The following is a 22773-nucleotide window of genomic DNA, read 5'->3' as shown; positions in this document are numbered from 1 at the left end:
AAAACGCTTTTAGCCTTTCCCCATTGAGTATGATGTTAGCTGTAGGTTTGTCATATACAGCCTTTATTATGTTGAGGTATGATCCCTCTATTCCCACTTTGCTGAGGGTTTTTATCATAAATGGATGCTGGATTTTGTTGAATGCTTCTCCTGTGTCTATTGATATGATCATATGGTTTTAATCTTTCGATTTGTTAATGTGGTGTATCACAATAATCGATTTGTGGATATTGTACCAACCTTGCATCCCAGGAATAAATCCAGCTTGATCATGGTATATGATATTTTTAATGTATTGCTTAATTCAGTTTGCTAATATTTAGTGGAGGATTTTTGCATCAATGTTCATAAGAGATATTGGCCTATAGTTTTCTTTTTTTGTAATGTCTTTGTCTGGTTTTGGAATCAAGGTAATGGTGGTCTCATAAAAGGGGTTAGGGAGCCTTCCCTCTTCTTGAAGTTTTTGGAATAGTTTGAGAAGAATAAGTGTTAATTCTTTGAATGTTTGGTAAAATTTGCCTATGAAGCCATCAGGTCTAGGACTTTGTTTTTTGGGAGGTTTTTGATTACTGATTCAATTTCATTGGTGGTAATTGGTTGGTTTGGATTTTCAGTTTCTTCTTGACTCAGTCTTGGGAGATTGTATGTTTTAAGGAATGTGTCCATTTCATCCAGATTGTCCAACTTGTTGGCATATAATTGCTTGTAGTATTTTCTTACGATCCTTTATATTTCTGTCGAGTCCATAGTTATTTTTCCTCTTTCATTTCTGATTTTATTTGCTTGACTATTCTCTTTTTTTCCATCAATTTTGTTTATCCTTTCAAAGAATCAGCTCTTGGTTTCATTAATCTTTTGTATTGTTTTACTAGACTCTATTTCATTTATTTCTACTCTGACCTTATTATTTCCTTCTTTCTAGTCAGTTTGAGCTTTGTTGTTCTTTTTCTAGTTTTTTTTTTAAGTATGAGGTTAGATTGTTTATTTGAACCTTTTCTTGTTTCTTGATGTAGGCCTGTATTGCTATGAATTTCCCTCTTAGGACTGCTTTCACTGTGTCCCATAGATTTTGAGCCATTGTGTTTTCATTTTCATTTGTCTCTAGGTATCTTTTGATTTCTTCCTAGATCTCATTAGTAACCCATTCATTGTTTAGGAGCATGTTATTTAGCCTCCATGTGTTTGTGTTTTCCCAGTTTTTTTCTTGTAGTTGATTTCTAGTTTCATACCATTGTGATCTGAGAAGGTGGTTGATATGATTTCAATCTTCTTAAATTTATTGAGACTTGATTTGTGTCCTAAAATGGTCTATCCTAGAAAATGTTCCATGTGCACTTGAGAAGAATGTATATTTTGCTGCTTTGGGGTAAAATGCTCTGAAAATAAATCTATTAAATCTATCTGATCTATGTGTCTTTTAGGCTCATTGTTTCTTTGTTGATTCTTTGACTGGAAGATCTGTCCATTGGTGTCAATGGGGTGTTAAAGTCTCCTACTATGAGTGTGTTATTGTCAATCTCTCCTTTTATGTCAGTCAATAATTGCTTTTATGTATGTAGGTGCTCCTATGTTTGTTGCATATATGTTTACTGGGGTTATGTCCTCTGTATTTACTGATCCTTTTATCATTACGTAATGCCCTTCTTTGTCTCTTATTATAGACTTTGTTTAAAATTCTATTTTATCTGATATAAGTATCGCTACCCTAGCTTTTTTTTTATTTGTTTGTGTGAAATATCTTTTTCCATCCCATTACTTTAAGTCTGTGAGTGTCATTTGATCTGAGGTGGGTATCTCGTAGACAGTATATGCATGGGTCTTGTTTTCTTTTTCATTTGGTTACCCTATATCTTTTGATTGCAGCCTTTATCTGTTTATATTTAAAGTAATCACTGATAGGTACATTGTTACTGTTATTTTATTATTCATATTTGTTATTTCTATTTTCTTTTTTACCCCTTCTCTTTTTACAGAAGTCTCTTTAACATTTCATGTTATACTGGTTTGTTGGTAATAAATTCCTTAAGCTTTTCCCTGTCTGGGAAGCTATTTATCTCCCCTTCCATTTTAATCGAAAGCCTTGCTGGGTAAAAAGATATGGAACACTTCATGAACTTTTGTGTCATCCTTGCGCAGGGGCCATGCTATATCATTCCAATTTTAGTATATGTGGTGTCGAAGCAAGCACTAATTGCTTTTGTTGAAACACTTTATGTATTTGGTCTCCTGACTTCAGCTCTTTACAAATATTCTAGTTTTAGAACTCTTTTATGGTCTTAGAAATTACTAAGGACATCAAGGAGATTTTGCTCATATAGGCTTATATCTGTCAATATTTCCTACATTTGAAATTAATATCAGTAACTTTTACAAGTATTTTTTATTAATATATTGGCTAGTAATAATAAATTATTAAATTTATTATTAAATTAGTAATAATAATATTTAAATTTTAACAGAAATAACATATTTTATGATAAGTAACTATATTTTACAAAGCCAAAAATTAGTATGAAGAGTTGCATTGTTGTGTGTCTTTGGAAATTAAATGTTGTCTGGCTAAATAAAAGACAGCTGGATTATCATATCTGCTTTTGCATGCCATCTCTTGTGATATCACTTATCATATGACCTTTGGAAAATGCCACTTTACATTCAAGAAAGAATTATAGTGAGAAAGATAAATAATGCCTTTGTGTTATTATGAAAACAATTTTACTTTGTGAACCCTCTGACAGGTCTTGGGGTCCTAGAGGTCTCTAGATAGATTGAGGACTATTATTCTATTGCTACCGTCTAATGGTATTCCCCAGAGTTCTATCCTTCACATTCTTTTTTTCCTTGTTTATTCTCATGATTTTGGTGTCCTCAAATGTAGATGCCTCTAAAGTTTCCGTATCAGATATTTAATAAGGTAGTAGATATCTTGACCTGCATGTATATTTTCACCCTTAAACCTCTTCCTTCTATATTATATCTTGGCTAATAACATCACCATCTACCTAGTCCCTAATCCAGACAACTACTATTCTCTCTCCTGCCACATCTAATTAGTGACTGAGTCAAGTGATTTTTTTAATCTCCTAAATACCTCTTGATTCTATCTTTTCCTTCTCCATTCCAGAAGTTTATGCTCTCAATATCACTCACCTGGATTACTATTATTGTCTACTCATTTGTCTTCATGACTTCGATTTTACAACCCCCTTCATCCTGCTTGCTAATTCTAACTTCCATACTGCCATTATGGTGATTTTTCTAAATGTAAATCTGAGCAAATAATTTTCTCGCCCTAATGAAAAACCATAAAAGCTCACCAGTTGCTCTTGAGATGAATTATAAGCTTCTTACCATGGCTTAAAATGCCTTTTATGATCTGCTCCTGGTTACTATCTTCATTTCTTGCTACTCTTTCATATACTTCATTTTTGCTTCCTCAGGTTTTGCAACATATTTGTTTTTAACAAAACATATTATGTCTTTTCACCTCTCTGTAAAGCGTGAGCCCAAAATAAGTGTATCTCCACCCAGTAAGATGTCACTTCTTAGTTTTGATCATGATGAATCAGATATTCTGTTCATGATATTGGTTCTTACACTTTGGATGTTCTATATGAAAATTCAGTCACATTTCTGAAGTTTAAAATGGGTTAACCTGCTATCTGTTTCAAAGTCATTGCCCTAATTTAGTTTATTCATGTTCACTTTCGAGTAAGTATAACTTAACGGCTTGTGTGATGTGGGTCTAAATATATTCATATAACATCCTCTCATCTGTCTGTCTGTCTATCTATCTATCTATCTATCTATCTATCTATCTATCTATCTATTATCTATCTATCTATCATTTAATTTGGGTGGGGAGAACATAAGTATAACAAGAGTGAAATTTCCTTTTTGCAACAGAATTCAAATTATTTATTTTGAAATTGGAGATTTCTTGAGAGGGAATTTTTAAAAATATTTTTTATTATTCAATTATAGTTGGGATACAATATTATATTAGTTTCATGTGTACAACATAGTGATTAGAAATGAATATATCTCACAAAGTGATCACCCAATAAATCTAGTACCCATCCGACACCGTACATAGTTATTATAATATTAACTATACTCTTTATGCTATCTTTTATATTTCCATGACTATTTTATAACTACCATTTTTTTTACTTCTTAATCCCTTCCCCTTTTTTCACTGAGCCCCAAACTCCCTTCCCATCTGATAACTCTCAAAATATTCTCTGTATCTATGACTTTGTTCCTCTTTTTTTTTTATCTATTTGTTTATTTTGTTCTTTATATTCCATGTGTACATGAAAACATATGGTATTTGTCTTTCTCTGACTTACTCTACTCAACACAATACCTTCTAGGTCCAACATGAAATATCTTCTCCATCCCTTTATTTTTAGTCTGTGTGTGCCTTTTAATCTGAAGTGAATCTCTTGTAGGCAGCATATGTAAGGGTCTTGTTTGCTTATCCATTCAGCTACTCTATCTTTTGACTGGAGCATTTAATTCTTTTTTTCATTAGAAGTACTTGTTGATAGATATGTAGTTATTGCCATTATTTATTTACGTTTTCGATACATTTTTTCTCTTCTTCTTAAAGAAGTCCCTCTAACATTTCCTGTAATACTGGCTTGGTGGTGATGAACTCCTTTAGCTTTATCACATTTGGAAAGTTCTTTATCTGTCTTTCGATTCTAAATGATAGCTTTTCTGGGTAGAGTAATCTTGGTTGTAGGTCCTTGCTTTTCATCATTTTGAAAACTGTGCCAAACTTCTGACCTGCAAAGTTTCTGTTGAAAAATTGGCTGACAGTCTAATGAGAGCTCCTTTGCTGGTAACTAATTGCTTTTCTCTTGTTTCTTTTAGATTCTCTCTTTGTCTTTAGCCTTTGGAATTTTAATTATGATGTGTCTTGGTGGGGGCCTCTTTGGGTTCATCTTGTTTGGGACTCTCTGTGCTTCCTGAGTTTGTATGTCTATTTCCTTCACCAGGTTAGGGGAGTTTTTAGTCATTATTTCTTGAAATAGATATTCAATTACTTGCTCTCTCTCTTCTCCTTCTGGCATCCTTATGATGCGAATGTTGTTGCACTCAATGTTGTCCCAGAGGCCCCTTAAACTATCTTAATTTTTTTGGATTCTTTTTCTTTGTTGCTGTTCTGATTGGATGTCCTCCACTACCCCATCCTCTAAATCACTGATTCTATCCTCTGCTTCATCCATTCTGTTGATTCCCTCTAATGTACTCTGCCTTTCAGTTATTGTATTCTTCATTTCTAACTGGCTCCCTTTAATGTTTTCCAACTCCACTTTTATGTTTTCTATCTCTTTGTTAAAGTTATCATTGAGTACATCTATGTTTTCCTTAAGTTACTTGAGCATCCTTATAAAGTGTTTTGCACTCTGCATTTGTTAGATTGCTTGCCTCCACTTTGTTTAGTTCTTTTTCTGGAACTTTGTTCTGTTCTTTCATTAGGGACATGTTTTTTTGTCTCTCTGTTTTGGCTGCCTACCTGTGTTTGTTTCTATGTATTAGATAGGGCTGCTATGTCTCCTGGTTTTACTAGAGTTACCTTATGTAGTAGGTGTGCTTGGGGCCCAGTGGCAGAGTTTTCCCTGGTCACTTGAGCCAGGTGGTTAAGGTGTGTCCCTTGTGTGAGTTGTGTGTGCCCTCCTGATATAGTTGAGCCTTGGTTGCTTGCACGTCGATGGGAGGGATTGACTCTTGGACGTTTTGGTTGTGAAGATTGGCTTGCTACTAACTCTATGTAGCAAGATTCACTTTAGCAGGGCTTTGGTGCCTTCTCAGTCTGCCCTTTGGGTGTGTTTTCCTCAGATGCAGCCCTGGATGGTACTCCAGCTCCATCACCAGTCAAAGCAGGCCATTGGGTATACTAGCTCAAGGGCCACCTGGGAAAGGCCCTGCTGCAGGCCAATTTCAGCCACAGCTGTGCACATCCAGGGCCACCTGGTAAGAGTCAACAAGCAATCCACAGATGGCTGCCACCCATTCTGGGCTTATAAGTGCCTTGAGAGACCAAGCCAGGAACAGAGGCCGGCTGCCCCTAATGCTAGGTCTGGTGCTGCACAGCAAGTGGTATGGGGCACGCCGAGGCCAGATGCTGCTTCTTTGGGTTTTGTGAGACTTTGAGAGATTTTAGGAAAATCTGCAGCATGAGATAAGAAAGCCCATTTGTATGGAAGAATCCACTGTAGGCAACTTAGTTGAGCCCGCAAGTTGGGAGACCTGGAGTCTCAGGGAATCCTCTGGGTGGAGCGACCTCTGTTATCTAGGTTGTTGGATACTCAGGAATGGTGGCCCCCTGCATCTGCATGCTGGGAGCAGGGAGTGCTCAACCACAGAACAATGGATACTGTCAGCACTTCTGTCTGGGAGAAAGCCACCCCTCCAATCATCGCCCTGAAGCCTGACAACTCAGCATCTCCCCATATGTCCCTGGCACTCCTTGAGCAGCTGTCCCAGCACTGGAGCTCGGAGTAAGTCTGGCAGCAAGTAAGTCCAGGAGTGGGCCTTTTAGAGGAAAGTCTGTGACTCTTGCAGCCTTCCATCTCACTCTACAATAATCTTCACTGGTTTTTGTGGCCAGAGGTTGTGGAGACTTCTCTTGCTGGCACTGGAACCCTGGGCTGGGGAGCTTAATATGGGGCTGGGACCCCTCACTCCTTGGGTGGGGAGAGGGCTCTGCAGCTAAGATAATCTTCCTAATTCATCACCACATGCTGTTGTGGGACTGGCCATTTTGCATCTCTATTCCTGCCACCTGCCTTTTCTCATATATGTCCCCAGTTGTAGGATTTCTGTTCAACCAGACCTCAGGTGACTTCCAGTTATGGTTGCTCTGTAGTTTTGTTGTAATTTTGGTGTGGTCATGAGAGAAGGCATGCACAACATCTAGCTTCTATGCTGTCTTGGTCAGTTTTCTTTTGAGAGAGAATTTTTTCCTGAATTTGCAATATTGATTCTGATTGTTCTAAAATTTCTTAAATACATAAAGCTCCAGCATTACTAACATGCTGTTCAGTCTTCTTTTACTATGCCCTGCAGTGGATTTTATCTATTTCATAAAGCCTCACTTTAACTTCACTACCCAGGTTATGAAAGTACTAAATGGGATGTACTTAGTAGGGTGACTGCCACTCCTTGAGACAACAAAATAATCTCTTGATATTTAATATCCATTACTCATTCACCCAAGAAATTATCTCTCTTATTCTCTGTCTTAAATCCATATAGATGCTAGAGTTCCAAGAAAAAAAGTTTAGTATTTGCCTTTCATTAAAATGCCTTCATTTTTACCAGTAGGTGCTCATTATGGTTCTGCAAATTACTTGTATGTGACACAGGTTCTTCCTGTCATTTTAATATGTTTAATTTGGATTGAATTTATACCTTCATTTATGACAGGTAAAAGTTTCACTTAACATAGTAGGGATAAAATTTATGGAACATGTTATACCAAAATGTGATGTCAGATGAAAACATAAATCTTTTTTTAAGAAGAGTTTCTGATAATGCACAGATGGCATATTTATAAATAGACTTAAATTTATACTACCATTTTCCAGATCCCTACTTAGAGAGATAGCTAGAAATTTGGTAGATTCATGCGTAGGAGGCAAAGTCAATGCTAATGCAGAAACTGCCATCATTATCATGAATGGGTCCACGAGAATGAACTAGAAGTATTAATAAGTAATAAACATGACACCAAAAGGATTGATAATGGTCTATAGGATAAAGTAGAATGCTTTTTAGTATTTTATGCTGAGTCATTTCTTGAATGTTATAAGCTATAATGCTTTTTAATGAAAATGTGTTTTAACTTAGATAAGGCCTCCAGATGGAAACACAAAACCATTTGAAGGGTCAAAACACCAAGGAAAAGAAAGGGAAATTAGTAAAATAAAGGCAAAGCTACAAATATTTTAGACCAGAGAGAAGGAAACTACAAACTCATTAGAGAATTCTTGTGAAACAGACATTCCAGCTCTGAAAAAATTGTTTTAGATGACTGGGAAGAAGGGAAACAAAAGTAGTATATATTAGGATAAATTATATGCTCATTGTGTTTACCTCATATCAAATTAATAATCCTAATAATAATACTGTTCCACTATAATAATCTTTATTTAGATTGGCTAAGCAACACCCTGGATATTTTACATGCTTCAGTTCATTTAATTAAAAGAAAATCCATGATGAAGTTATTATCAGCATTCTCATTTTATAGACGAGGAAACAGAGGCACAGAGGCATTAATGACTTTGCTAGTAAGTGAAAGAGATGTTTTCTTGTACATGTTATTTATCCACATTTAGTAAATTTCGTGTGAAGGGGCATTGTGTATTTAAATTTAATAATGGGGGGGACTCCATTTCTATTCTCTCCTTTAAAAATCTAAGTTCCTGAATTTTCTAAAATAAAAATTTGTCATATTCTATTTTATTTCTTCCCTGTATTGTGAGGTATTCTGACTTTCTATGTGAAGAAGGCAAAATGAACACATTCCACTCTTCTCTATCATTTTCAGCATTCTTACTCCATCATAATAATAGCTCCAGAGAGTATGGCCATTTGGACTAGTAGAAAGGAGGAAGAAGAAAGCACTAAAATCAGTGTTACTCAATTTGGGCACAGAGAGCAAGGTGAAGTAGGCCTTTTGCCCTCTTCAATAGTTTCATCCCTAAACTTTCAGTCCGAGAATTGGGCTCAATATTTTCTCTCCTAACTGTATATCAATATCCAATTTGGTCAAGTTTATACATGGGTGCTATATAGTATGTCATGGCAAAGAGATTTATGGACTTAAATTATTTCATCTGTAGAATTTGGACACTATTTGCATCCCCGGAAGATGGTATGAATTGCTACTAATTTCATGGCAAAAGAAAAGGAACATCGATGTCATTAACGGATGATATTGGGTTTGAGAGCAAGAGATTGCTACCCCTCAACTCGTTTAATGCAACAGCCAATTTGGCCCCAGGCACAATGTATTCCCGAATTTCTACTGCCTCTTATACAAATAGTTGACTGTAGAGAAACTTGATCCAAAAAAAAAATCAAAGATTATCAGAGAAGCTGAGTTTGTGTTCTTCACAACCATTGATGAAGTACCTTAAACTCGCCTTCTCTTGATGCCTTGCATATGGTCATCTGTCTTCCTGACTATTACTTCATATGGCTTATTTGTAAATTAAAGCAAATCTGCTTCTGGCTGGCACTGATACATCACTGATGCCAAAATATCACCGAGGATGAAGCATAAGGACATATTTTTTGATTTAGATGGAAAATACTACAGATTTACGGGGGAGTGATGACAAAAGCTATTCCATATCTTCACATAATCATTATCTTTCCATGTCTCCCTTCACCAAGTTTTATGACCTCAAAACTTATTCAAAGGAATTATTCTCTTGCTGGCCCCAAAGGTATAATGGGTAGGTGTAGGGATGGGGTTGGTTGCCTAAACATACTCTGACTTTTCATGTGCTAGATATCTACTACTTTTCAAAGACCACTTACAAAGCCATAATGCACAGCATGTCTTCTGATATCCCATTGATATCGACGTGATTTTCCCTAGTGGACTGAGGGCAGCACAGCATGCAGCCATTAGTGTCTAAAGGTTACATATAATGGATAATAGAGAAAAATTAAATAGCAGAAAGAAATTTGCATGGGAAATAAAAGCAGAAAATAGTTTCAGTGAAAGATTTTACTTGGGTTATACAGCAACTGCAAAGGGGGATTTAAAAAAATGACGACTCTTAAAGATTCAGCAAGAGATGAGAATTAAATGGTTTCATATTTTGAAATATAATACTTTTAAAAATTTCAACCACAGAAAGCTATTTAAAAATAATCTTGTATGTTACAATTCTTATGTGATATATTTCACAAGAATGTTTATTTATGAATTTTTACTTTACCTTTCTGAGGTGGTCAGCAATATAGCACAGCTGGGGTAACCAACTTATCTAAAGTTACATAATGTCGAGTTAATGGCAGAAAATCAGAACAAAGTTACAGTGTTTGCCATTATTATCTCCTTATGTTGAACTCATTCAACTTTCTGTGCTAGCATTTAGCCTAATATTCCTGCATCTAAAATATCTCACAGTAGGAAAACAAAAGAAAAAAAACACAACTATATCAAAATAAAAAAATTTTGCACAGTAAAGGAGACCATCAACGAAATGAAAAGAGAACCAACTGAATGGGAGAAGATATTTGCCAATGATATATCTGATAAAGAATAATATCCAAAATTTCTAAAGAGTGAATACAATTTAACAGTAAAGAAACAAACAATCTAATTTTAAAAAAGTAGATAAAGGAATTGAATAGATATTTCTCCAAAGAGGACATACAGACGGCCAATAAACATATAAAGAAATGCTCAACATCACTAATCATCAGAGAAATGCAAATTAAAACCACAATGAGATGTCATCTCACACTTATCAGAATAGCCACCATCAATAAATCAACAAACAAGTACTGGCGAGCATGTGGAGAAAAGGAAACCCTTGTGCACTGTTGGTGGTATTGCAAATTGGTACAGCCACTATAGAAAAGAGTATGGAAGTTCCTCAAAAAAATTAAAAACAGAAGCATCTTATGACCCGGCAATTTCACTTCTGAGTATTTCTCTGAAAAAATCCAAAACACTAATTTGAAAAAATACATGCACCCCTATGTTCACTGTATAGTTCTTTACAATGGCCAAGATATGGAAGCAACCTAAGTGCCCATTAATAGATGACTAGATAAAGAGAGATGGTACGTATATATAATAGAATATTATTTGACCATGAAAAAAAATGAAATCTTACCATTTGCAATGACATGAATGGACCTAGAGGGTATTATGCTAAGTGAAATAAGTCAGATATGGAAAGACAAATACCGTATGATCTCACTTATATGTAGAATCTAAGGAACAAAATAAATGAACAAACAAAACAGACTCATAGATACAGAGAAAATTTTGATTGTTGTCAGATTGGAGGGGGTTGGGGGAAGATAAAAAAGTGGAAGAGGTTAAGAAGGACAAATTGGGTAGTCACAGGGATGTAAAGTACAGAATAGGGAATAATATGTATAATATGTATAATAACTATGTACAGTGCCAGGTAGGTACTAGACTTATTGGGAGGAACACTTTATAAATTATATAAATGTCTAACCACTCTGTTGTACACTTGGAACTAAAAAAATAGTACTGAATTTGAACTGTAATTGAAAAAAAAAAGAACCTCCCAAGTAAAATGGGCCTAAAACAGCAGTAAAGATTTCAACAGATCTCTCTCAGCAATTAACAAATCTTAGTTGCATTTATCATTGCAATAGATGTCTTGCATCTATTTTAATCTAATTTAATTTGTAATTTAATAAGAAAAAAATTGTCTGGTGGATTTACTTAATAGACCAAGAAGTAAATCAGCTGCAGAGTTTACTGCGGTGCTAGAGGGACATCAAGGTGTAGCACTCAAGAGCATGTGATTAGAGTCAGTCTGCTCTGGCTTAAAGCTCAGGATCCCCGCACTTTTTAGTGATATGACCTCTTCATCTCAATGTGACCTATATGTGATCTTTTACCTTTGTTGTGCTTCAGTTTCCTCATTTATAAGATATATTTAATACCAATACCTACCATTAAGGATTGTTGTGAGAATTAAATGAGCTAATACAAGTAAAGTGTTTCATATAATTCAGTTTTTTCAACAAATATTTACCGACAGAGCTGCTATGTGCTAGGCACTGTTCTTGGTGGTAGTTTACAGCCATTACAACGTGGTTAATTCTGAGAACCAGTGAGTTTTAATAGTTAATAATAATTATAAAATTAATGGTAATAACAACAATGATATTTAACATTTATGGTATAAATACTGTCTTAGGCACTATTTCAAGCACTCTAGCTTTATTAACTCATTTAATTCAATAATGACCCTATGTTATAGGTACTGTTTTAGGCCTATTTTACTTATGAGGAAATAGAGGCCTTAAAAAGTTAAAAAGTTTGCCCAAGGTAACATGCCTAATAAGTGGCAGAAGTCTGAAAATCCATGCTCATAACTATTGCACTCTATTGCCTTACTGTCCCGATAAATTTCTATGCCACTGTTCTCCCTATAAAAAGGCAGTCCTTGAAATGACTGAAATATTCTACTTTCACTTATAAAATAAATAAACATATAACCTAATTAAACAAGTTTCACAGTATATAATACAATTTTTGATGCGAGAGTGGCCATAATAATAAATTTAAATAGAAACATAAGTTTGAATACAGTATAAAGCTATAAATAGAAAAAGAGCTTGATATTACCTGAATTTGTTTATACCAGGGATTAAGTCTTGTATCTGAAATAACATCTCTCTATATAATAAAAATTAATAAGAGATAACCCATAAGATAAAAATTTATCTCATAATTTAATAAGAACATTTTAAAGGCCCTCTAATGTATTTAAACTGATTAAATCACTCCTTGTATTGAATGATTCCATATTACAATCATGTTTGTATAACAATACTTTCTCATTCCCCATCTCCATTCTTTCAGCATTATTTCTCATTATGGGTTATTACGAACCAAATAAACACACGCATTGAGTAATCTAGAAATGTCTGAGATATAAAACACATTTTTGATATTATAGAGTAACATTATCTGCATTTAATAGAAGGACTTCAAGTAAATTCAGACTGTATGATGAAAATATAAAAGAGATAATCATGAACATCAATATAGGTTATGATCCTTTACTGTTGAAATTATCGGTGGCTTCCCTACAAAATATATCTGTTATATGACTACCAGAAAAACTGATTATGTGAACTTTTTTATTGTTCACACTTTTGAATGAATCAGAATCAACCAAACTGACTTTATTATTTATACTTGTAAGAAAAACTGACTCCCTTTATATCTACCTCTCAGAATCATATTCATTATATCTTTGTGGGTGATTCTGCTTCAATTAGGAAATCGGGTTATACTTGAAAAGAAGTTATTATTGAAATGCCTGGATTGAATTTTTTTTTCCTACCATGATATTCTATTCATTCTAGGAATAGTGCTTCCACAAAATACATGTTTCTTAAAAGTTAATTTACATTTTAGACTACAGAACCACTGGGGCAAGGAAATTAATGTTCAGTCAAAACGAAATGCCACCCAGAAAAATCAATAACATTTGCTATCAAGTGAGGGTAATTTTAATCAAGGGGACTCAAGGACAATATTTTTTCTTAAAAGTGGAAAGAGTGCCTCACTACCGTTTTCTTGTTTACCTTCCCAAAATCATAACCACACAGTTTTGTAGTCATTTACCATGTAGAAATAAGAATACATTTTTTTTAAGTCCCAGTGTACAACTCTGAATTATTGGAAAGAAATTATGTGTTGGATTTTCTGATAGCTTCCAATAACTACTACTTAAATAAAATTGCTACCTGAAAATTCAGTAGCTGTATTATTGTTTAACTATAATTTAAGAAGCTATTGTAGATTGGTACTTATGACTTCTGAGAAATCATGACGACTTTTTAATTGAAAGGAAAATGCTTAACTACAGTAATTTCGATCAATAAGACTGCGTTAGTAGTATAAATATTTCTTCTCAAAGAGCATTCTATACTCTCTTCAGCAGCATTTAAGGTTTGCAAGGGTAAAAAAATATATAAATCCATTTATTATTTATAATATTAAGCCTTGGTTCAAATTTATAGGACCCAGAGTTGACAGAAAACTGACCTCCATAACCTGAAGCAAAACAAGACTTTGATTAAGAAGAAAAGTAAGGCATGAAAAAAAGGGCTTACCAATTACATAAGCTAGTAACAGGGCCAAAGTCACTGTGATTGCAGTGGCGCTCAAGGCTGTACACTTCCAATTGCAGCACCTGTAAGGCTTGTAAAAGGTAAAGGCAGGTCTGGAGAAAGTGCTTCGAGAAAGTGGCCTGGGAGGGGGTGAGTACACAGTATTGGATGTCAGAGGGTAGTTCTGACTGGCTGCACTGAAGAGAGCTGAGGAACCAGATCCATGTTTGAACAGGAAATGCCTGCAAAAAGGAAACAAAAATTTGGACTATAAAATCCACATCCAGTTGCTACAAAAACACAATTTCCACTAATTTCAAATAATCAGGCTTTGATAAAGTTCAGGAACTGGGAGGGGGCGCAACAAAATTTTCGTAAACTTAAGACTGAACTCCAAATTGCCCTTGATGGTTTCCCTTTTGTTTTCTCATTTAGACCTAAAGGTTCTCTGTTCCCTCACTTGCTGGCTAGTGAATTTCTCAAACTCTGTGTTAACATCTTACATTCGATGTTATTTTCTATGCTGTTCCCTTTCATTAACTACGATACTCAAGAGTTGATTCAAAAACAGAAAGAGAAGTATCATCAGGCATATGGTAATTTAAAAGACTTAGAAACCAATATTTTATTTAGACACTAGCTTGCACAGACATATTTATACCCAATATTTTATTATAAAAATTGTCAAACATATAGCCAAGTTGTAAAAATTTATAATAAACAAATGTATACTCAGCAACTAGATTCTACAGTTAACATTTGGCTATTATTCATCTTATCACATATCTATCCATCTCTTCATTCTTTCTTCATCCATTAGTCCATCTTAGTTTCTAAGCAATTCAAAGTAAGTTGAATATATCAGTACACTTCCTTTCACATATTTAAACTTGCGTATTATTATGTAGAGTTTAATATTTTAATAGATTTTAAAGTAGAATTTATACATGATAAGTTTGGCTTTTTTAGATTCCATATATAAGTAATATCATAGATATTTGTCTTTTTCTTTCTAACTTATCTCACTTAGCATAATGCCCTTAAGGTCCATACATGAACTTGTAAAAACAGAGTAGAATGGTGGCTACCAGGGCTGGTGGGTAGGGGAATAGGAGAGATGTTTAAGGGTACAAACTTTCAATTAGTAGATATGTCCTGTGGATCTAATGCACAGTATAGTGATTATAGACAATAACACTGTATAATAAACATTAAATTTGCTAAGTGGCTACATCTTAATTGTTTTCACCACAAAAAAGAAATGATAATTATTGACATGACAGAGGTGTTAACTAATGCTACAATGGCAATCATATTGCAATATGTAAATGTACCAAACAATGTATTGCACACCTTAAACTTACACAAAGTTATATGTAAATATATTTCAATTTAAAATTATACATGATGAAATGCACAAATTTTAAGTGTACATTTGCTGAGCTTTGACAAATAAAATCACCTGTGCAACCCAAACTCCTATCAAGATACAGAACACTTCTATTACTCCAGGACAGTTCCTCCTGCCTTTCTAAGTAAATCTCTATCCTCAACTACCAGAGGCAAGCACTATTTTGCATATGCATTAATTTTGCTTGTCCTAAAACTTCATGCCGTTGTCATGTTTGAATTACTACAGGATAATTACTGACTGTTCATGACTATTGTAATGTGGTATTCATAAACAGTCCTGATTTATTCACATGGAAGGAGTTGCTAAAAACAAATAAATGAAAGTATGTTTTTGGGGCATATACTTTACGTTTATTGTGTGCTAATTGTCATGTGCTGTGCTAAACACTCATTATCTCAGTCTTTACTCATATGAAATAGGCTACATTAGCCTCATTGTGCAGTTAAGGGAATAGAGGCCTAAAGAGGTTAAATAACTTGCCTAAATTCACCTAGCAAGTGAATGACAGAATAGGAACCCAAGTCATTCTGGCTCCAAAATCCTTAATCTTAACCACTCTACTGTGCTGCCTGGGGCAGTAAAATACACTGCTAAACAAAACACATTCCAGTGCTACATTTAAATGTACTACAATACAAAATCCCTCTCCTACATAGAGAGCCAACATCACCTTGTACATGTGACACATGCCCAAAGCATAAATCATTAAGATTATTTAAAGACTGATTCCTAGCTTCCACTTTTAAAGAATAAAAGCATATATAATTAAAGAAAAAAAAGGAACTCTCTATATGCCAGTTAATAAAAATATATATATTAGAGTTTTTGCTTTAGTACCATGAGGGTAAAGATTATTTAAAGGGCTGGGTTGCCGAGGGGAGTGCAGATTCACGAGCCTTTCTGGAGGGCAATTTGGTATTACGTATCAAAAGACTTTAAATATGCATGCTTTTTGGCCCCAAAATTATGCCTATAGGAATTTAACTTTAGAAAATGCTGTGTATGTCAATGTATATAAGAAGTCACTCATTGCAGTGTTATTTATAATAGCAAAAGATAAATAACCAAGTGCTCAATAATAGGTATGTGGTTAAGTAAATTATTTTACAAATACATACTAGAATACTAGATAACCATTTTAAATTGTGTTATTAAGTGATTATTCACTAGAAAAAAGGTATTTGCAAATATCACCAAGGAAAAAAAAGTAGGCTTCAAAACAGTGTGGGCAATAGGATATAATTTTTAGATAAAAAATATATATATACGTTCTTGGAAAAATAGTAATTCGTGTTACCGTTGAACAGTAAGGTATTTTTAAAGATTTTTGCCTCAAGCTTATATTGCTTATGGAATAGTATCAAAAATATTAGGGGTGGGATAAGTAAAAAAAATTGCACTGGCTAACACCAACCACATGCATAGTTGTTCTACTTATGTAAACATGATTTACTGAGCATCTAGTAAGGCCGGACACCAAAGTAAATACTTTATATGCATTATTTTGATCCCTATATATCTGTGTTTGATATTACTCTTCTAATCTTACAAATTATGAAACAGAGACTAAAAGAGGGTTAGTAGAAGTAGCATAGTGATTGTACTTATCATAATAATGATAATAAGAGTCAACATTTATTAAATGCTTACTTGTGCCAAGCATTGTTCTAAATATTTCACAAAGTATTATATCATTTAATCTTCACAACAACCTTATTACATAAGTACCTCCATACAGATAAGAAAACTGATGCTCTGAGAAGTTAAGTAACTTGTCCATGGTCCCATAGCTAGTAAGAGGGAAGCTGAGTTATGAACCCAAGCAGTTTGGCTTTAGAGCCATGCTCTTACTCATACTACAGTACAGTACACTATACTAGGGTTATACAGTAATTGGGTGCATTAAGATTTGAATCCAGGCCTGTTAAGACACAGAAGAAGCATGCTTGGTGTTGATTTTGGCATGTGGATGATATTGGATTGAGTCACGCTTTTGCTCTGTTTCTTTGGAACCGATGACAAAAAAAGTGAGAATGATAGCTACAGAATCAGAGTTGGAAGGGATCTCAGAAATCTAGTAGCCCAACATACTTGTTTTGCAGTTAGAGAAACTGAGGCCCAGAGAATAAGTGAGCTACCTAAAAGTAACATGGGTAGTTAAAGGCATGAATGAACTTGGAATTGGGGACTTTCAAAAAATTGCATTTCCATTGCCATATACTACCTGCCAACCAGAGTCTTCACTGGATTAGCACCAGGTTCTAATCTCCTGAGTTAACTGAACCTGGCTAAACAAATACAGTCTGTTCCAACAATACTATGCAGTGTATGTCTACTCTTCTCCATATCATAAGTTCTTGTAGTAACTTTTAAAGACCATCTTAACTATTTTTTTTTCTGGGATATGATCTGGAGTTGAAATTTTATTTATTTATTTATTTATTTATTCGTTTGTTTGTTTGTTTTATATTAGTTTCAAGTATACACTACATTGGTTAGACATTTATGTAGTTTATAAAACAATCTCCCTAATTGTTCCTTCTCTCTTCTAGTTTTCCAACTAGCCAATATATTAATAATAACTTCATTCCCTATGCTGAGCTTCCCATCCCCATGACCACCTATGAGCTACTAATTTGTACTTCTTTAACACTTCACTCCATTTTCCCAGTCCCCCAACCCACCATCCGCTCTGTCCGTCACCAAATTGTCCTCTATATTTGTGAGTCAGTTTTTGATTAGTTTGTTCTTTTTTTCCTTAGATTTTGCATGTAAGTGAAATCATATGATATTTCTCTTTCTCTGATTTATTTCACTCAGCATAATAGCCTCTAGGTCCATCCATGTCATTGCAAATGGTAGGATATAATTTTTTAATGGTTGAGTAATATTCCATTGTATACATGAACCATAACTTCTTTATCTAATCATCTGTTAATGGGCATTTAGGTTGCTTCAATATCTTGGCTATTGTAAATCGAGCTGCCATGAATATTGGCATGCATAAATCTTTACGAATTATTGTTTTAGTTTTCTTTGGATAAATACCCAGAAGTGCAATTACTGGGTCAAAGATATATACATTTTTAATTTTTTGAGAAACCTCCAGATTGTTTTCCACAGTAGCTGTACCAACTTGCAATCGAACAAACAACGTATGAGGAGTCCCTTCTCTCCGCATCCTCGCCAACACTTGTTCTTTGATTTATTGATGATAGCCATACTGACAGGTGCGAGGTGATATCTCATTGTGGTTTTAATTTGCATTTCTCTAATGATTAGCGACCTTGAGCATCTTTTCATATGTCTGTTTGTATTTCTTCTTTGGAAAAGTATCTGTTCATGTCTTCTGCCCATTTTTTAATTAGATTGCTTGGTTTTTTTGTTGTTGTTGTTGTTGAGTTATATCAGTTCTTTATACAGTTGGATGTTAACTCCTTACCAGATGTTTCCTAAGCGAATATCTTCTCCCAATCGGTTGATTGTCTTTTTGTTTTGTTGATGGTTTCCTTTGCTATACAAAAACATTTTAGTTTGATGTAGTCCCATCTGTATGTTTTTTCTTTTGTTTCCCTTGCCCAGGGAGATATATGCAAAAAGAAATTACTGTTAGCAATATCAGAGAATTTACTAAGTTTTCTTCTAGAAGTTTTTTTCTAGGGTCTTACATTTAAGTCTTTACTCCATTTTGAGTATATTCTTGTATACGGTGTAAGAAGGTGGTCCAGTTTCCTTTTACAGTATGTATCTGTCCAATTTTCCCAACACCATTTATTGAAGAGACTGTCTTTACACTCTTATATTCTTATCCCCTTTGTCATATATTAAGTGAGCATATAGGCATGGATTTATTTCTGGGCTCTCTAGTCTGTTCCATTCATTAATGTATATGTATTTATGCCAGTACCATGCTGTTTTGATTACTGTAGACTTATAATATAGTTTGCTATCAGCTAGTGTAATACCTCCTACTTTGTTCTTCTTTCTCAAGATTGTCATGGCTATTCAGGATCTTTTATGATTCCATATAAATTTTAGGATTATTTGTTCTAGCTCTCTGAAAAATGCCATTGGCATTTGATAGGGATTGCACTGAATCTATAGATTGTTTTGGGTAGTATGGCCATTTTAATGATGTTGATTCTTTTTACCCATGAGCACGGTATATGCTTCCTTTTATTTGTATCTTCTTTAATTTCTTTTTCCAATGACTTATAAATTTTTGAGAACAGGTCTTTTGCTTTCTTGGTTAATTTGATTCCCAGGTATTTAATAGTTTTCAATGCAATTGTAAATGAGATTGTTTTCTTAACTTCTCTTTCCGAAAGTTCATCATTGGTGTATAAAATGTCACTGACCTCTGAATATTTATTTTGTAACCTGCTACTTTACTAATTCACTGATCAGTTCTAACAGCTTTTTGGTGAGATCTTTAGGGTTCCCTATATATAGTATTATGTCATCGGCAAATAATGAGAGTTTTACTTCTTCCTTTCCAATTCGGATGCCTTTTATTTTTCTTTCTTGTCTTCTTGCCACGGCTAAGATTTCTAATACAATGTTGAAGAGGAGTGGTGAAAGTGGGCATCCTTGTCTTGTTCCTGATATTAAGAAAAACGCTTTTAGCCTTTCCCCATTGAGTATGATGTTAGCTGTAGGTTTGTCATATACAGCCTTTATTATGTTGAGGTATGATCCCTCTATTCCCACTTTGCTGAGGGTTTTTATCATAAATGGATGCTGGATTTTGTTGAATGCTTCTCCTGTGTCTATTGATATGATCATATGGTTTTAATCTTTCGATTTGTTAATGTGGTGTATCACAATAATCGATTTGTGGATATTGTACCAACCTTGCATCCCAGGAATAAATCCAGCTTGATCATGGTATATGATATTTTTAATGTATTGCTTAATTCAGTTTGCTAATATTTAGTGGAGGATTTTTGCATCAATGTTCATAAGAGATATTGGCCTATAGTTTTCTTTTTTTGTAATGTCTTTGTCTGGTTTTGGAATCAAGGTAATGGTGGCCTCATAAAAGGGGTTAGGGAGCCTTCTCTCTTCTTGAAATTTTTGGAATAGTTTGAGAATAGGTGTTAATTCTTTGAATGTTTGGTAAAATTTGCCTTTGAAGCCATCTGGTCCAGAACTTAGGTTTTGTATTTCATTGGTTATCAGTCAGTTCAGATTTTCAGTTTCTTCATCATTCAGTCTTGGGAGATTGTATGTCTCTAGGAATGTGTCCATTTCTTCCGAATGTCAAATTTGTTGGCATATAATTGCTCATAGTATTTTCTTATGATCCTTTGTATTTCTGTGGAGTCCATAGTTATTTCTCCTCCTTCATTTCTGATTTTATTTATTTGAGTATTATCTCTTTTCTCCTTGATGCTTCTGGTTAAGGGTCTATCAATTTTGTTTATCCTTTCAAAGAATCAGCTCTTGGTTTTATCAATCCTTTGCAATGTTTTTCTAGACTCTATATTAGTTTTGCTCTGATCTTTTTTAAAAAATGTTCTTTTTTAAAATTAATTAATTTATTTTTTATGGTGACATTGGTTAACGAAATCCAATAAGTTTCAGCTGTACACTTTAACAGTAGGCATATATATATATATATATTTACACTGTTTGTTCACCTCCCATAATTAGATTTCTTTCTGTCACCACATATTTGACCCTTTTACTCCATCTAACTCTCCCTTCCTCCCTCCCCGCTCCCCTCTGGTAACCACTAGTCTATTGTCCAAGTCTATGAGTCTCTGTTTGTTTGTCCTGTTCATTTGTTGCTTTTAGGTTTGTATACCCATCCTGTATTTTGGTGGTTCAATCCTATTCTTTACCCATTCTGTTGATACCCCCTCTAAGATACTCTTCATCTCAGATAATGTATTCTTCATTTCTGACTGGTTCCCTTTTATAATGTCCAGTTCCATTGTTATGTTTTTTATCTCTCTTAAAGTTCTCACTGAGTTCATCTACATTTCTCCTAAGTTCACTGAGCATCTTTATAACCAATGTTTTGAACTCTGTATCTGTTGTATTGCTTGACTCCATTATTCTTGGATCTATGTTCTGTTTTTTGTATCTAGGAGTTCGTTTCTGTTCTGTTTGTTTGTTCATTTTGTTCTTTAGATTCTACATGTAAGTGAAATCATATGGCATTTGCCTTTCTCTGTCTGTCTGCATCTACTCAGCACAATATTCTCTAGGTCCATCCATGTTGTTGCAGATGGAAGGTTTCATTCTTTTTTTATAGGTGAGTAATACTCCATTGCATATATATACCATCTATTCTTTATCTATTCATCCACTGATGGACATCTAGGTTGCCTTCATATCTTTCCTATTGTAAATAATGCTACAATGAACATATAAATGCACATGTCCTTTCAAAGTAGTGATTGGATTTCTTTGACTAAATACCCAGAAGATTACGAGGTCCTTCTTTGTCTTTTGTTATAGCCTTTATTGTAAAGTCTATTTTGTCTGATATAAGTATTGCTACCCCAGCTGATTCTCCTTTTCATTTTCATGAACTCTCTTTTTTCATCTAAATCTTTACTTTGTCTGTGTGTGTCTTATGATCTAATGTGAGTTTCTTGTAGGCAGCATATATAATGGTTGTTTTCTTATCCATTCATCCACCTATGTCTTTTGAATGGAGCATTAAATTTAATTAGAGTTAAAGTAATTATTCATAGACATGTCATAACTGCAATTTTATTATTCATATTATTTATTTATTTATTATTGATTCATTTTTAAGGTGACATTGGTTAATGAAATCCGATAAGTTTCAGCTGTACAGTCTAGCAGTAAGGCATATACATATTTATATTGTGTGTTAACCTCCCATAGTTAGATTTCTTTCTCTCTCCACATATTTGACCCCTTTTACCCAGTCTACCTCCCCTTTCCCACCTCCCCCTCACCCACTGGTAACCACGAGTCTATTGTCCATGTCCGAGTCTCTGTTTATTTGTCTTGTTCATTTCTTGCTTTTAGGTTTATATCCCACATATAAGTGATATCATGTGATTTTCAACTTTTTCTGACTGGCTTATTTCTCTTAGGATGATTATTTCAAGGTCCATCCATGTCGTTGCAAATGGCAGTATTTCATCTCTTCTTATGTCTGAGTAATATTCCATTGTATATATGTACTACTGCCTCTTTAGCCAATCATCTATCGTAGGACATTTCGATTGCTTCCATGTCTGGCCACTGTGAATTATGCTGCTATGAACAATGGGGTGCAAATATCTTTTTGGATATGAATTTTCAAGTCTTTGAGGTAAATATCCAGTAGAAGGATTGCTGAATATATGATGGATTAATTCTTAGTTTTTTGAGGAAACTCCATACTGTTTTCCATGGTGGCTGTACTAATTTGCAGACCCACGAGTAGTGTATGAGGGTTCCTTTTTCTCCGCATCATCTCCAACATTTGTTATTACTTTTTCTGTTGATTATAGCTATTT

At 34.3% G+C, this 22773-nt stretch overlaps 1 protein-coding gene and 1 pseudogene across 1 annotated transcript in view; both read right to left on the bottom strand.

Moving 5' to 3' along the window:
- Positions 1-22773, bottom strand: part of TENM1 (teneurin transmembrane protein 1) — a 1050723-nt gene that overhangs the window by 417642 nt on the left and 610308 nt on the right. The window contains exon 9 of the mRNA XM_039874688.1: positions 13876-14114. Within this exon, the coding sequence (XP_039730622.1) occupies positions 13876-14114 (239 nt within the window). The remainder of the gene's footprint in view (positions 1-13875; positions 14115-22773) is intronic.
- On the bottom strand, positions 2092-2188 carry LOC120612295 (uncharacterized; annotated as a pseudogene).

The sequence above is a fragment of the Pteropus medius genome, unplaced genomic scaffold (genome assembly GCF_902729225.1).
Source record: "Pteropus medius unplaced genomic scaffold, Ma_sr-lr_union100, whole genome shotgun sequence".
In the NCBI taxonomy this organism is placed as follows: Eukaryota; Metazoa; Chordata; class Mammalia; order Chiroptera; family Pteropodidae; genus Pteropus; species Pteropus medius.
Note: the sequence above shows the minus strand (reverse complement) of the source record. Positions and strands in the feature narration are given on the sequence as shown.